This window comes from Typopeltis vanoorti, chromosome 3 (assembly GCF_054136105.1).
Source record: "Typopeltis vanoorti isolate ZY-2024b chromosome 3, IOZ_Tvanoo_1.0, whole genome shotgun sequence".
Lineage (NCBI taxonomy): Eukaryota > Metazoa > Arthropoda > Arachnida > Uropygi > Thelyphonidae > Typopeltis > Typopeltis vanoorti.
In genome coordinates, this window is record NC_143551.1 from 35,300,071 (window position 1) to 35,316,045 (window position 15,975).

At 35.5% G+C, this 15,975-nt stretch overlaps 1 protein-coding gene across 3 annotated transcripts in view; it reads right to left on the reverse strand.

Moving 5' to 3' along the window:
- The window catches only part of Golgin97 (Golgin 97), a 288,071-nt gene that overhangs the window by 239,333 nt on the left and 32,763 nt on the right, over window positions 1–15,975 (reverse strand). For all 3 annotated transcript variants that reach the window (XM_090415540.1, XM_090415539.1, XM_090415538.1), the window contains exons 3-4: window positions 14,717–14,871; window positions 2,025–2,103 (exon numbers count right to left, since the gene is read on the reverse strand). In XM_090415540.1, the coding sequence (XP_090271666.1) occupies window positions 2,025–2,103; window positions 14,717–14,871 (234 nt within the window). The remainder of the gene's footprint in view (window positions 1–2,024; window positions 2,104–14,716; window positions 14,872–15,975) is intronic.

A 15,975-nucleotide genomic window follows, 5' to 3' on the forward strand; every position in this document is an offset into this window, starting at 1 on the left:
TGGAATTCAACCCTCTGACCAGCCCTTCTGAATTATGCAATGCAACCACTGTAAAACTTTTATGCCTCCATATTTGAGCATTTCTAACCGACTTTCATCTACTCCAGCTGTCTTTCCACATTTCTAGCTTTTGATGACACTTATTCTACTTCAAGTAGGGAATATGTATTCCTGTTGGGAATTTTCTACCATTATGCTGACACTGCTTATTTCAAGGGAACAGTTTTGCTGTGATTGATCCTGTGGGTTAGTTGCAAGAGGAATGGGGGGGGGGGTAATGCATGCAGCATTTTATCTACTGTATATGGGTTGTAGCCATTGGTTAGAAGGTACTGTAAAGGTCCCCAAGAATAAAGGTTTTGAGGATACCATATTGTTTGGATGGATAGTGATGTGACTGCTTTATATAAATACCTGTGCCGGTTTTCTGTAAACGAAAAAGGACGAACCATTAGGAAGTCGTGTCTAGTATATCTAGAAAGGGAAGCAATGTTACTTTCTTCTTCTATTGTGAAATTTATTTTAGGATGTTGGCTGTTAAGATGCACTAAAAATGTATACAATGGCTCTGGGCCATGAGGCCAAATACGGCATTAGCATAGCACAGCCAGACCACTAGTTTAAGTGCAGTTTTGTTAAGTGCTTGTTTTCAAAATGTTCTACATAGAAGATGGCTGAATGGAGGGAGGGGAAGATGTGAACCCATTGCAGTCCCACTCAGCTGTTTGTATATTTTTCCTTTCCACAAAAAATAACCAGAATAAATTGAGAATTAGAATAATTCAATTATGTCAGAGAGAAAATGTGGCTTAATGAGGTCGAGGTTCTCTGTCGTCTGGGATGGTTTGACACGTAAAGATTTACATGTTTTGGTAAATGCTTGAGAAAAAAATGAACAATCTCCCTCTATTTATCAGATTATAGACTGGAATCCTATCTTAAAAGAAAAAAGCATATACATTATTTTAAAAAAAGTTACATCTTAGCCCAAAAAGAGTATTAAAAAGCTAAAACCTTATCGTGTCAAACCACCTTGGATATATGGGATCCTCAAAATTAACACAGCTAATACCACTCCCCGCCATTTACTCAATAATTAACAGGATGGACAGCCCTACCCAGAAATTGGAAAAACATTTATCCAAATGACTTTCCCCTGCTCATAAGCAGTTATCCCTGTTGTTTCATTAAAAATTCTCTGTACTTCATTTGCTTCACTGTTTGCTAGTGTACCTTTGACAGAAATCCTTGATCTCCTTAAACCACATTTTTGCCTTTGATATAACTGACTCATACAAATTCATAATTTATTCTGGGACTGCAATTACCACCCCTTCCCAGCCAATTTCTACATGGAACATTTTGAAAACCAAGCACTAAACAAAGTTACACTTAAACCAATGGTCTGGCTGTGCTATGCTGTATTTGCTATTTGGCCTCAAGGCCCAGACGCATACATTTTTAGTGCATCGTAACAGCCAACATCCTAAAATAAATTTCACAATGGAAGAAGAAAGTAACATTTATCTTCCCTTTCTAGACAGACCAGTGACATGACTTCCTAATGGTTCATCATCCTTTTCCATTTACAGAAAACCCACATGTATGGGAAAGTATTTATATAACTAAATATATATAACCTTTATATAACCTATCCACTAATTTGTATCTTTGTTGAATGTTACATCATGTACTTAAACTGATATATATATATATATATATATATATATATATATATATAAGCTTGGAAGAACTTGTGGTTATGTACAATTTAAGTACTCATTAAATAAATTTTACATTCTTACTAGTGACAGTTATATACCAGTTAAATGAAGATAATGTTCCAAATAAAATAACTTGGATGAACATGTAAACATTAACAGACAAAAAAATTCATTCAAGAACTGTTGTAAATGAAATATAAATAACAGAAATGTTTTAGGTTCAAAATAAAACTATGAAAAGAATATGGGATGAATGGAAAAAATCGATTTTGGCTACCAAATGCATTTTCATTTTCTTACCTTCTGTACTTAAGCTTGTTTCTGTCTTTGCTATCCTTTTTGGCATTCTTTGTCCTGTTTCTTCAGATATGCCTCCTTTCTGGTGAAATATGATTTAACAGACCAAACATTATATATAATACACACGGTGTTTTAAAATACCCCTATTCAGAGCAATCCGTAGAGAGGAGAACCGATAGATGAAACCTTGTGGGTACTCTAACCTGATCATTGACAATAAAAAAAAAAAATAGTTAAAAAAAATTACTGACACGGAAAATATGGCACTGTGAGCAATGCATACATAAGTGACTTTTGCATGCCAAGTAAGCTGTAAGGCGATATAAATGAAGCAGTGAGACTGACTCTACAGTCATTCAACTTGTATGATGGATCTCACTTTGTCTAAACATTTTCTCCATTCCTGTAGAAACACTTCACATGCCTTGCTTGTGAAGTGTTTCTACAGGAATGGAGAAAATGCTGAAGCAACACTTTACAAAAAGGCCCAATGACAAGAAATGCTGTGATGCACGGTTCATCGATTTGAAGAGACAGGCAGTTTGACAGTTCCCACCAAGAGGATATAAATCTCCACAAATGACTGAAGATGTTGCAACTGCAGTTGTGGAGTAGCAAAATGAGAATGTTATAGGTTCATAATACAGTGCACTTGCCATAGCAAAGACAATTAGATCTGTCATACGCAATGATATGGAGAACCTTGTGTAAAGTGTTGCAATGCTACCATATTAATTCAGCTACAGTCAAGAGTTGCAAATGGAAGATGCCAGCATCTGAGAAACATTTGTGGAAACATTTCTGATAGAGGTGGAGAAGGATGAGCCCTAGAACATCCTGGAGCAATGAAATGCATTTTCTATACATTTGTTAAAAGTCACAGTATGGATAGGATTCATGGCCAAATTCATTATCAGGCCATTTTTCTTTGAAGAAATCCACTGAATTGGGCCTGTGACCTGCACAGTCACGGCTGCATGCTATTGGGATGTGTTGAGCAGTTTCATTATCCTGCAACTTCAGCAAAGAGGATGCCTGAACATAACAGTGTTGATGCAAGACTGAGCACCTCCCCACATATGAGATGAAGTTTAACAATTATTGTATCAATATTTCATTGAAAATAAGCGTAGTGAATTGCTCATTTTCTATGAAATGGCCACCACATTTACCAGACCTTAACCCTGTGACTTTCTGGCTTTGGAGTTAACTCAAAAGCATGGTATATTGGGATAAAGTTCTTCACCTGGAAGATTTGAAAGAAAGAATTGCACATCACGTGCAAAACCTTCTGGCAGATCAATTGCATTCTGCTGTATGGCAGTATCAGCTATTGGTCCGGCACAAAGACCGACACGTGGAATGTTACCAGTGATCATCCTGATCTCCTTGAGAGTTTCTTGCAGCATATCAGTTCTATATGATATTTTTTTTTGTATCAAATTTTATGAAAGGAGAGAAATAAACATCATTGAATAACTTTGTCACTGACTGAACAATCTCACAATCACATACCATCCTGTTCATATTAATGAAATTTTGCCCTGTTCACAGCACCATATTTCCCCTATCAGTCATTTTTGAAATAATATCTTACAAATTGTTCTGAATAGGGGTACTTTAATTTAAATACCTAGTATATCTATTAAGCATAAACAAATTAAATTTAATTACCTAAATCTATAAATGACAAGAGGAGAGGCAAAATGAAACAGAGCTATCTTTATCCATCTCCATGATTACTTCTGAAAGACTGTGAACCTAAGGATTTTTTTAAATTTAAATAATTTATTTTTATTTTAGATCAAGCATGAAACTTTTCCAAAGCACTTATAAGAGTAATGCCACTATGCTGGTCTCACACTGGATAAAGAAATTCATCTCAAACCTAAAAACAATTATTATTATTATTATTTGGTAACCTCCATGAAGTCAGACTCATCGTGGGAGGCCCACTCAACCAGCAACATGCCTATCATAATGAGCTTTGAAGTTATTTACACTACCTGCACTCACAACATACTCAGGCAATGCATTCCACTCACTAACAACTATCCATATAAAAAATCTACTCCCCACACCCTTCTTCACCACATCTTTATACAACTTCCAGAGATAACTTCTCATTCTTCCCATCTTAACATCCACTCTTTTTATAATTTCTTCTATAATAATCTGATAGAATCTCTTAACTAACTTGAAGGTCTCTATCATATTTCCTCTTTTCCTCCTATCTACCAATCTCTGCAATTACCATTCTTTCAGCTGCTCTTCATAACCAACACTCCAGAGTCCTGATATCACTTTGGTTATTTGTCTTTGAAACCTCTTCTGAGAACAATAGTCCATATGTGGTCTGACCAATGCTTTATATAGAGGCACCACCACCTCCTTATCCCTACATGCCAATTTACTTTTTATCATAGCAGCAATATGATGTGTCCCCGTAACTTCAGTCCTGTCCACCATCACTCCAAGATCCCAAATCTCATCCACTTCCCGAAGTACAGTTCCACCAATACAGAACGTAGCATTATACCTCCGTATCCCAAAGTGCAGCACCATGCATTTATTAATATTAAAACTGTAACCCCACTCATGTTAAGGGGATAATAAATCCCTCATTATTTTAAAGCCGGATATGAAACTCGGAGATCAAAATCTAAGAGTTTCATGCCTAAGAACTATCGGCAAGTCCAAGTGTAAGTCAACACTAGGGCAACTCAGAGCAAAGGTGGAGCAAGCTCCATCACTATCCTTAATATTTTCTCATAATGTAAAACACAGCTCCACTCATTTCTCCAAGCTAAAAGTCTATTCAAATTTTCCTGTAGAGAATTAACATCAGCACTACTCCTGATAATTCTGCCTAACTTTACATCATCTGCAAACAATTGAAGATCCCCAGTCAATCCACATGAAATATTATTAACAAATAAGTTAAACAGCAGGAGTCCAAGAACAGAACCCTGAGGAATGCCACTAGTTACTTTCCTTTTCTGAGACACAGATTCATTATACACAATCTATTAGTTTGATATTATATTATTCAACTTACTAGTATCATTCAGAGAGCCAATTTCTGATCCATCTAACCAACATATTATCTATTCCTATCTTTTGCAGCTTGTACACCAACTAATTTATCAAATGGTGATCTATCAAATGCTTTGGCAAAGTCCAAGAATATCACACTTATATGATTATCGCTTGTCCAACACAAGTATATCATAAAACTTGTCATAAAACACAAGCAGATTACTAAAACAAGAGCTGCTCTTCCCAAACCCATGCTGACCATCATAGAGAATTTTATGTCGATTAACCCATTCCTGTTTTCTATTTCTAACCAATTTTTCCAACACTTTGATCACAACTGCAGATATGCCAATCTATAACTGAAAACTTCTGTTCTCAAACCATGCTTGTGGAGAGGTATTATTTTTCCTTCTTTCCACTTCTTAGGAACATTCCCTACTACAAGATTTTCATTAAATAACCAGGACATGGGCATTGCTAACTCTTGCACATTCTTTAAAAAATATGTGGTGATATGCCATCCATTCCCACAGCCTTATTAACATCTAACCCAAGTAACACTTAATATATCTGAGATTCTTTCACCTTTAATTCTCCTAATTCTTGCCTCCCTTCTATATGTTGCATGCCATCGTTCACACCGTTATGATATATGCTGATGAAGTGTTTGTTAAATAATTCCACTATATCATTTGCTATGGTTACTCTACTACCATAACTATACACCAGTATCAACCTGTCATAATTATTTTTCCTCTTGCTTGCCACATAGCATAAAAATTCTCTTGCTTTAACCTGAATGGCCAATCTCCTCTCATATCCTACTTTTTTCTTTTTTAACCATGCTTGTTACTTTTCTGGCCTACACTTTATATTCTTCATGCATCTGTTCACTGCAAACTGTCTTGTACTTCTTCCATAACACCTCCTTTTGTAACACTGCTTTCTTGATTTCATTGTTCATTCATTTCTCTCCTACTCTATTTATTCACTTAACTCTTGGTATGCAGTTATGCACTGCTTATGTTAGACGCTGCCTTATCATTTTTCATACACTGTAAGCATCTTTTCTACACAATTCATCAACCCAATGTATTAATGCTAGTTGACCATGGAGTTTCTGATAATCACCTTACAGTTCCATATATAGACCTTCTTGATAACCTTTTCCTGTTTGACTACCTTCCAAACCAATACCTCATGATCACTTTCACCAACAGGTGGTAGTGTTGATAACCATACGTTGCTGCCTCATACATAACCTTATCCTGTGGGTATATCACCAAATCCAACACCAATAAAGCTCGTGTTGCTTCCATCACATGCTGCTTTAGATGGTTATCCCACAGAAATTCAATAAATTCACTCTCCTTGTTACTATACACTACTTCTTCTTTCCAATCTACATTCCTATAACTGAAATCTCCCATTAGGATCATTTTCCTTTTACTTGCCCAACTAATTTGTCTAAACATTTCGCAATCAATACTCTCCACATTTCCCTGGCCTATAACAGCATCCTATTAGATATACTATTCTATTGATCTCAACTTCACACCAAGCAGCTTCACAATGTTCACACATATTACTATTTTCCACTTTGACTGTTAAATCAATCTCAATTCCTCTGCTGCCATTAACAATACCCCCCCCCCCTTCATCTTCCTATCCTTTCAGAAAATTTTATATCCTATCATTTCAAGTCCTGACAGTATACCCTCAGTCAACCAAGTTTCACTTATGCCAATTATCTTTGGGCATACATACTGATTCAATCAATGCTACAAACTCAGCCCCTTTATTTGATACTCTGTACATTAGTATACATGCATAACAATTCTCCACTCTTTGAGGTCATCCCAACACAATCACTCTTTACTCTCTCTGCTATAGTGCACTTCTCTCTTTGTTCTGACCATCTCCATTTCCCAATCCTAACTCTGATTTTATATTCTTATAATCCCAATCTTATCATCCTCACCATTTTGCATTGCCTCACTCTGCTCTGCTATAATCACTTCCTCACCTTTGTATTTGTCCTCTTCCCATCCTTCCACAACCTGCTTCTCAATCTCTCTCTCTCTCTCTCTGACTCTTAGTAATACTAATTTCATATGAACCCTCTGAACTCTTATTAAACAGCAACTGCTCCAAATGACCAACACCAAACTCACTCAAATGCAACCCACTTTGAACCAATTTAATTTCCCTTCGAATTCATTCCATACATTCACAAATTGAACACTCTCCACCTGATACAATTCAGATATCTTGTCATTCAGTATCACTGCTCTCCTACTCAGTTCGCTACTATCATATCTGGGCAGCAAACTAACTGCTCTCCCAATGACAATATTATCCTTCACTTCCTGCAACTTCTTCAAATCCCTTTCCATATTCCGTTCTTTCCTTCTATGCAAAGTATGTCTTGTGCACTTTATTTTTTACCACACCTTTAACAACTAAGTCATCATATAAAGCAATCCTATCATCTTTAGATACTTGTTTCTCCTTGTCATTTACATCAATGCTCTTCTTTAAACATTCAATTCCTCCTTAACCTAACTCTTCATTTTCATTAACTCTTGCCTAAGCTCTTCCAGATCACTTCTATAATTACCATCGCAAGCACTCCCATCCATTTTCTGATTATTCTTGGTAAGCCTATTCTGATTTTTGGAATGTCCTAGCCCTTCATTACATTTCTCACATACCATAATACATTTCTTTTTATCATTTAATCTAACACTCCATAAATCTTTAATGTTTCAGGCAAATACAGAAAACAATTGTCACATCTTATCCAATGTGAAAAGTCCAGGAAAAAACTTGATATACAAGTTGAGATGACCTTCCGCACTGCTGGCGTAAGCTTCTTTAGTGCCACTGTTGCCATTTTTGTAACGTCAATGTTCCATGCTCCATGGGATTCAAACTTACAGCCTGTTGGATTGAGAGTGGATGTGCTAACCTCATAGTAAATTTGTAAGTGGGAGTGTCTATGCTATAAGATTAACAGAAGCAATGAGTTTGTGAATATTTCATCATTAATTTCCTGATATTTATCCTATAGTGATGTTCACAGACTACTATGACAAATACTGCATAATTAAGATTACATTATTACTAATCTCTTATCAACAATTTTCCTCCAATTTAGTCTGATACTTCTTAGCACGCCAACACTGTCAATATCTAAAATTTCCATCTTCTACGGCACTTCTGACCTAGTCAATTGCCCCAGATCTTGGCTTTCCTCTAGGTCTTTTTCCAGCCACCAGACACTCGTTTTGCTAAATTTTCTTTTCTCATTGTTTAGTGATCATACCACTTTAGATAGGGCCTACTCATGCATTCTTAAAGGCTAATAACATAAAGTTCCTTCCTAATATCTTCATTTGTAATATGATTCTGTATTGGTGCCATATATTCACCCCCCCCCTTTTCTCAGAAACTATCTGTGGTCTCCAATATTTGATCAAGTGCTTTATTTCTAACCGAACTCTCAGATCCATAACTTAAAACTGGTTTCAACAATGTCTTGTATACTGTTAGTTTAGTGTTTTGGTAATTTCCCTCTTATTCCATATAAACTTATTCAATTGGTTTACCCCACCAATTATTCTGTTGTCTATTTCCAGATTTAATTTGACACATGTCTAAATAGCTGAAATATTTTACTTGTTCTATAGGTGAGAATGCAGTTGAAGTTTTCTATATTCCTGAGTATTTTCAGTGTTAGACTTTTCATTACTGATTTTCATGCCAACAGCTGTTATTCAATTGAGTCAGAGAATGCTAGAGACTTAGAGTGGATGGGTTTGGTTTTTGGATTTATGGTTAAAGCAACCCAAGTTCTGCATCAGTGAATTTGTCTGAAAATTGTGAGTGTTTTGAGTGTTTGTCTGCTTTGCAGGATGAAAAATCCTGTCATCTTTGCATGAGACTGACTAATTCACCTGGATGTGTTTAGCAACACAACTGCATAAATCAAAGTGATAAGTTTAATATCTCCAATTCTAAATATCAGGTTTAATACCACTTTCTTTCATATAATCGAACCGAAATTTGAAAATTTGAATTTGAAAATTTCATATAATTTTCAAATATACTCGTATAAATCTTACCTACAACACTTAATAGAAAAATTCCTTTATGATTTGCACATTCTGCTTTATTCCCTTTTCACAGGTGGAAGCTATGACAGCTCTAATTCAATCATCTGGAATTTGATCCTCTGAATTTTGCCACGTAGCAAAATTCACGTAGTTCAAGGCAAGATATGATAGATACTGTGTGAATGTTGAATAGTTGTTCCAGACATGATGTTAGGGCCTCCCTCGATGAGTCTGTCGACTCCTTGGAGTTTCCCGGAACAATAATAATAATAATAATAATAATAATAATAAAAGATCATCAGCTGGACATTATACAAATATACAGGACAAACTGAGTTACATTACATACAGGAAGCTAGAGAAACAATGATTTGACCACAGGTTATTCTACTGGCATTGACCTCTAGCGGAAAAAAAAAAAAAAAAAAAAAATATATATATATATATATATATATATATATATATTTAGAAACTACATCAAGCTAATATAGTTTCTATTTATAATAACATGATTAAACATTCTTTCTTCCAGATAGTTTTCTTTCAGTAACAATGATGTCCTATTTTTAGCATTACAATTGTTATTTTTGATTTAGGATCCTGGATTATCTACAGTCCCGTTTATAGTTGCTCTTAGACAGGAAGGTTCCGTGGGTCGAATATGTGCCTTCCATATGTTTGGGATTTTTTGTAAGGGGTTCAGGGCATGATCAGAAAGGCCAGCTTCACCATAATTATTATATTTAAATATTATATTTATAAAAAATAAAGAACATAAACAACACATTAAATATAATAATTATAGTGAAACTGGCCTTTCTGATCATGCCCTGAACACCTAACATAGAACTGACTGGAAAAGCACTAGTTGTCTACATCATACCAAAACATGGTATGAATGCAAATTTAAGGAAGCCTGTGAAATTATTATCAACCACCCCAATCTGAACAATATTGGTGGTCTAAAAATCCCAAACATATGGAAGGCAATATTCAACCCACGGAACCTTCCTCTCTAAGAGCAACTATAAACAGGACTGTAGATAATCCAGGATTCTAAATCAAAAATAACAATTGTAAAGCTAAAAATAGGACATCATTGTTACTTAAAGAAAACTATCTGGAAGAAAGAATGTTTATTCATGTTATCATAAATAGAATTTAGCTTGATGTAGTTTCTAAATAATTAATTTTTTTTTTTTTTCACTAGAGGTTATGCCAGTAAAATAACCTGTGATCAAATCATTGTTTCTCTAGCTTACTGTATGTAATGTAACTCAGCTTGTCCTGTATATTTTATATGCTCCAGATGATGATCTTAATATGAAGATCGAAACATTGGGAAATTAAAAGAGTTATTTATAACACGGTTGTAAAGTCCATAATTTCTAAAATGAAAGCCATGACTTTTCCTGCTGATGGAACCGACTTTGTCTTCTTTGGCGCTGAACAATTGGCTTCTGTTTGTTTGGATTCTGGTGTGTAATGGTGAATCCAAGTCTCATACATAGTAATAAATCGACGCACAAAATCAGTTTAATTCTTGTTAAAACACTCCAAGCACTGTTCAGAGATTTTCATGCGAGTGTGTTTTTGATCTGCTGTAAGCAAGTGCAGCACCCATCTTGCACAAAGCTTTTTCATTTGCAATTCTTCATGCAAAATATATCCTACACATTTTTTTGAAATGCCTATAGTCTCAGCAATTTCATGCACTTTGACTCGTCAAATCCATGTCTGCACTTGATCAATGATTTCTGGTGTTGTTACACTTTATGGACATCCTTCACGTGGATTATCTTCAAGGCTGGTATGGCAAAAATAAACTCGCCAGCCCATTTCTTAATTGTCAAAAACAGTGCACATAAACTTTTATGAACTTTGAATGAATTTCTTTTGGCGTTAAACCTTCTTGTACAAAGAATTTTATAACCACAAGATACTCAATCTTGTGGTTATAACCACAAGATACTCAATGGGGTGCTTAAGGGTCAAAGCTGTATAACTGAGAGGAGACCTCCACATAGCCTTTAAAGGAATGCGGAGAACCGACCAGGGCTTCTGACCTAATGTCCAATCCTCACCTTCTCGTGGTGCACCCTGTTGGGTATCTACTTTGATACTGAACGAACGAGGATGGCCTGGCACTTTGGGATTTAGCCGACCAAATTGTATTCTTATTGGTTAAACCAAAATAAAAAATGATGGTGCAACATGACAAAATTTCATGCCTGCTGGGGCGTCGCCCGGTTAAACAAGGCCCCCGTTGTTTTCGCCAGGGAACCAGGGCGAACAGCGAAAAGTCAGCTACTGGAACAAATCTGAAAACAAACCCCAAATCAACATCACCAGAGTTAAAGATCGGTACTATCAACATAAGAAGCCTGAATGGCAAAGAAATGGAGCTAGCTGAGGAATTAGATAAGTACCAGATCGACATAATAGGGGTGACTGAAACAAAAAAGACCAAAACTGGTGAGATCTTTCTGAGCAATAAATACAAAATGTTATATTCAGGCAATGACAATCAAGGAAAAGAAGGAGTAGCATAGTATTCAACACAAAATACGAGGCTAATCTTCTTGAATGGCAGTCAGTCTCAAGTAGAGAAATGTGGGCAAATATGAGAATGGGGAACTGGACAATGAGACTTATTTGTGCCTATGGTCCCACAGAAGGTTCTACTAAGGTAGAAGTGGAGGAATTTTTTGAGGCTTTAGAAAAAGCAACTGACACAATGAAAAAGGAAAAGTTGGTCCTTGTTGGGGATCTAAATAGCAAAGTAGGAAATGATTGTGAGACATAATAATGGCAAATATCTGTTGGATTTCTGCTCAGGACATGGACTGGTTATTACTAATACCATGTTCCAACATAAAAATGTGCACAAATTCACATGGAGAGAAGAGGATAGGAATAAGAAAGTCTCATTGACTATGTTATTGTTGATAGTGATGTTTTCTCCCTGGTGCAGGACACCAGAGTGTACAGAGGATTTGAAATTGGAAGTGATCACTATTTAGTCTTGAGCAGGATAAAATTGAATTTCATATTGAAAAGAAAAACATGTAAGAAAGTTTTAAAGCGAATAAAAGTTGAGCAGCTCTCAGATGTGAACTGTAGACTAAAATACACAAAGATTATTGAAGAAAAAATGAAAGAGTTTGAGAACAGGAATCAAACCTTGGAGATTCAGTGGCAAACTCTGAAGAAAACATTGATTGATTCTGCCAGAGAGGCATGTGGTGAGGTTGTGTGCAAGGATAAAAAAATCAGAACTCCCTGGTGGACACAGGAAGTTAAAGAGGCAGTGAAGGAAAAGAAGAAAGCATATCAAAAGTTCCTGGCAAATAAGTCAGCTTTTACTCTTACAGAATACAGAGACAAATGTAAGAAAGCTAAACAGTGTGTAAAACTAGCTAAACAAAAGTCATGGGAGGACTTTGGCAAGAATATAGAAAATAAATATCAAGAAGGTGGCAAAATATTCTGGAGGTTGTTGAAGAAGATTAGGAATGGAGGAAAGAGTGCTGTAAAAGGAATTAGATATGATAAAGGTGACATGAAAACAGGAGAAAAAGATATCCTTGAAGTATGGAGTAATTACTTTGAAAAACTGCTAAATGAAACAAGCAGTGATGACAGCACAGTGATAAAAAACACTGAGCAGGCATGCAGTCAGGATTACATATCCACACTTGAAGTAGAAAAAGCCATCAAAGGCTTGAAATGTGGAAAGGCAGCAGGAGTAGATGATATTCGACCAGAAATGCTGAAGCATGGTGGTATAAGAGTCTTACAGTGGCTGCACTGCATAGTTCAGAAAGCCTGGACAGAGGGACGAATTCCTGATGATTGAAGTAGAGCTCTCATAGTACCCATATATAAAAAGGGAAATAAAACTGAATGTGAGAATTACAGAGGTATTTCCCTACTGAGTGTTCCTGGCAAGATCTATGCAAGTATACTTGAGAAACGGTTGAGAAGAATTGGGGAAGAAAAGCTTGGTGAAGAACAAGCTGGATTCAGGCCAAATAGAGGCTGTCAGGATCAGATCTTCACTTTACGACAAATAGTCGAGAAAGCATGGGAATATAACAAAGATCTGTATTTAAGTTTTGTCGATTTGGAAAAGGCATATGACAAGGTGCCAAGAGAGAAGCTATTCAATACACTGCAGTTATATGGTGTCAATGGGGCATTATATCAAGCAATACTTAGTCTTTATTTGTGTTGTAAGTCAGCAGTTAGAATTGAAGGAAGTACAGGAAGATGGTTTAATGTTAAATCTGGTGTGAGACAAGGATGTACATTATCCCCTCTGTTATTCATTATCTATATGGATCACATTATGAAGGAATGTGGTATTAAACCTGATATCAAAATTGGAGATGTTAATGTCAGCTCTTTGCTTTATGCGGATGATGTTATACTTCTAAATAAATCCGCTAAAAGTCTGCAAGATTCTCTGACTAAATTGAATAGCTGTTGTAATAGATATGGTATGAAGGTCAGCAATAAAAAGACAAAGACAATGAAAATAGGCAGAATCATTGAAAATGTCAACTGTGTTGTGAATGGAGAACCTGTGGAACAAGTAAAACATTTCAGCTACTTAGGCACGATTTTTACTGAAGATGGTAAATTAAATACAGAAATAGACAACAGAATCAGCAAAGCTGGTATGGTGGGAAGTCAATTGAATAAATTCATATGAATAAGAAAAAAATTAGTCGGAACACTAAATTAGCTGTATACAAGACAGTGTTCAAACCAGTTTTAACTTATGGATCTGAGAGCTGGGTCAGAAGTAAAACACTTGACCAAAGACTAGAGACTGCAGATATGAGAGTCCTGAGAAAGATTAGAGGCATGAACAGATGACATCAATGGCAATATCATATTAAAAATGAGGATATTAGGAAAGAACTTGACATTGTCAGCATCCAGGAATGTGTTAGCAGAGCTAATCTGAGGTGGTATGGTCACTTAAATAGAATGGGAGAGGAAAGATTAGCAAAACAAGTGTTCTCTGCCAGGTTGGCAGGAAAACGACCCAGAGGAAGACCAAGATATAGGTGGATTGATACGGTACAAAGTGCCTTAGACGATAGAAATATAAGATCTGATAATGTTGGAGTCTTGACAAGTAACAGACTGATTTGGAGGAAAATTGTAGATAGGAAGTTAGTAATGATGTAATTTTTTCATGTAGTACTGTCATATTCTGTACACCCCTTGAGGGTACATGGCAGGAATTTGATGATGATGATGAAGATACTCAATTTTATCAATTTCAAGGGATACACACAACACTTTTGTTTCAGACAACTATAAAACAAACTATACTTGATAGAATGACTTGCAATTTCACAAGGATGCTTATGATAGATGTACCAACTTAGAAAAAAAAAATCTTGCCAATAGTATTGCCATCTATGGTTGAGGCTGAGAACTTTTCAGACCACCCTCATAAACTGTTTAATTTGGGGATATATTTCACACTAATACTTAATTTTAAAATTATAAACTTACTTGTGAAGAGAGACTTTCTGTACTTGTTGAATGCCGTCTAGATGGTACTTCTGTTCCATCTGCAGAAGTATGATTGTGCAGTTTTGATGATAATACCTCTGATGGTGACTTATTTATATCTGGTAAGTGTGATTTTGGTGGACTACTTTCAGAACCTAAATTGAAATAGAATTCACTTTAAAGTATATGTAATGCTGCTAAATTAAAGCCATTTTCTTTAAATGGCTTTAGAGAAAAATAATAATAATAATAATAATAAAACTAGATGATTCTAAGTAATGAAGGTTATTGATTCTTAAGCACAATACTGCACCTGAATACACAGTGTAATGGTAACTTGGAGCTGTTCCAAGCATGCATAATTATGGATTTCTGACTTATTGGTTTCTCAAAGTCACAGGAACAGAAAAACAACATATATAAATGACTAAGCAAAGAAGAAAAAAGGTATGTGGGGAAAAAGAGGAGGAAGAGTTACCACAGGGGTCACTCCTGTTAGCAGTAATGTATGAAATAACAATCAAGGTGTGCAAAAGTTCTCAAGCTCAACTATAAACAAACTCATTCTGAAAGTCAAAAAATGAAGGCAAAAATGGAAGAATTGATACTTGTTTGTTTCAAGACAATAAGATAAGACATTGCTTCCTTTATTATGGAAAGCGAGAGAAAAGAGACAGATCCATTGATTGGTATACTCTAGAGATTAGTAAAGAATTTGTTGAAATCAAGTTTCTAACTACTATAAAAGGGAGTTGTGAATTCTTTTCATATCTGTACACCGAAGGTAAAGGGCGCGTCCATTTTTTTACGCATCCAAAGTAAACGGCTCGATATCATGATGGCAATAATGCCCTTTCCAACTGGCTAATTCGCTTATTATTAAACACAGGAGATAGTGCTTTGCAAAACTGAAAAGAGACCGAAACTGAAATATACCTAAAACTCAATTTTGTAAAAAAATGGACATAGTGCCCATTACCTCCAGTGTACAGATATTAGTTATTTAAAATTAACTAAGTGGGGAACTTTATGTTAAAAGAAATGGCTTTCAAGCAAAAAATATAAAAAGAAAAATAACTTACAGCTAAGAAAGATATGAGAGTGTGAATCTTTATTGTATTTCTTTTTGCTATATGTTCCTACAAATACTACTCAAAGCATTAAGTAACATGCTAAAAATGTGTTTCCCATTCAGAAAACATAATTAGCCAACATATTATTTAACAACAGATTTCTAAATAGTTACTTCAATACAAGTC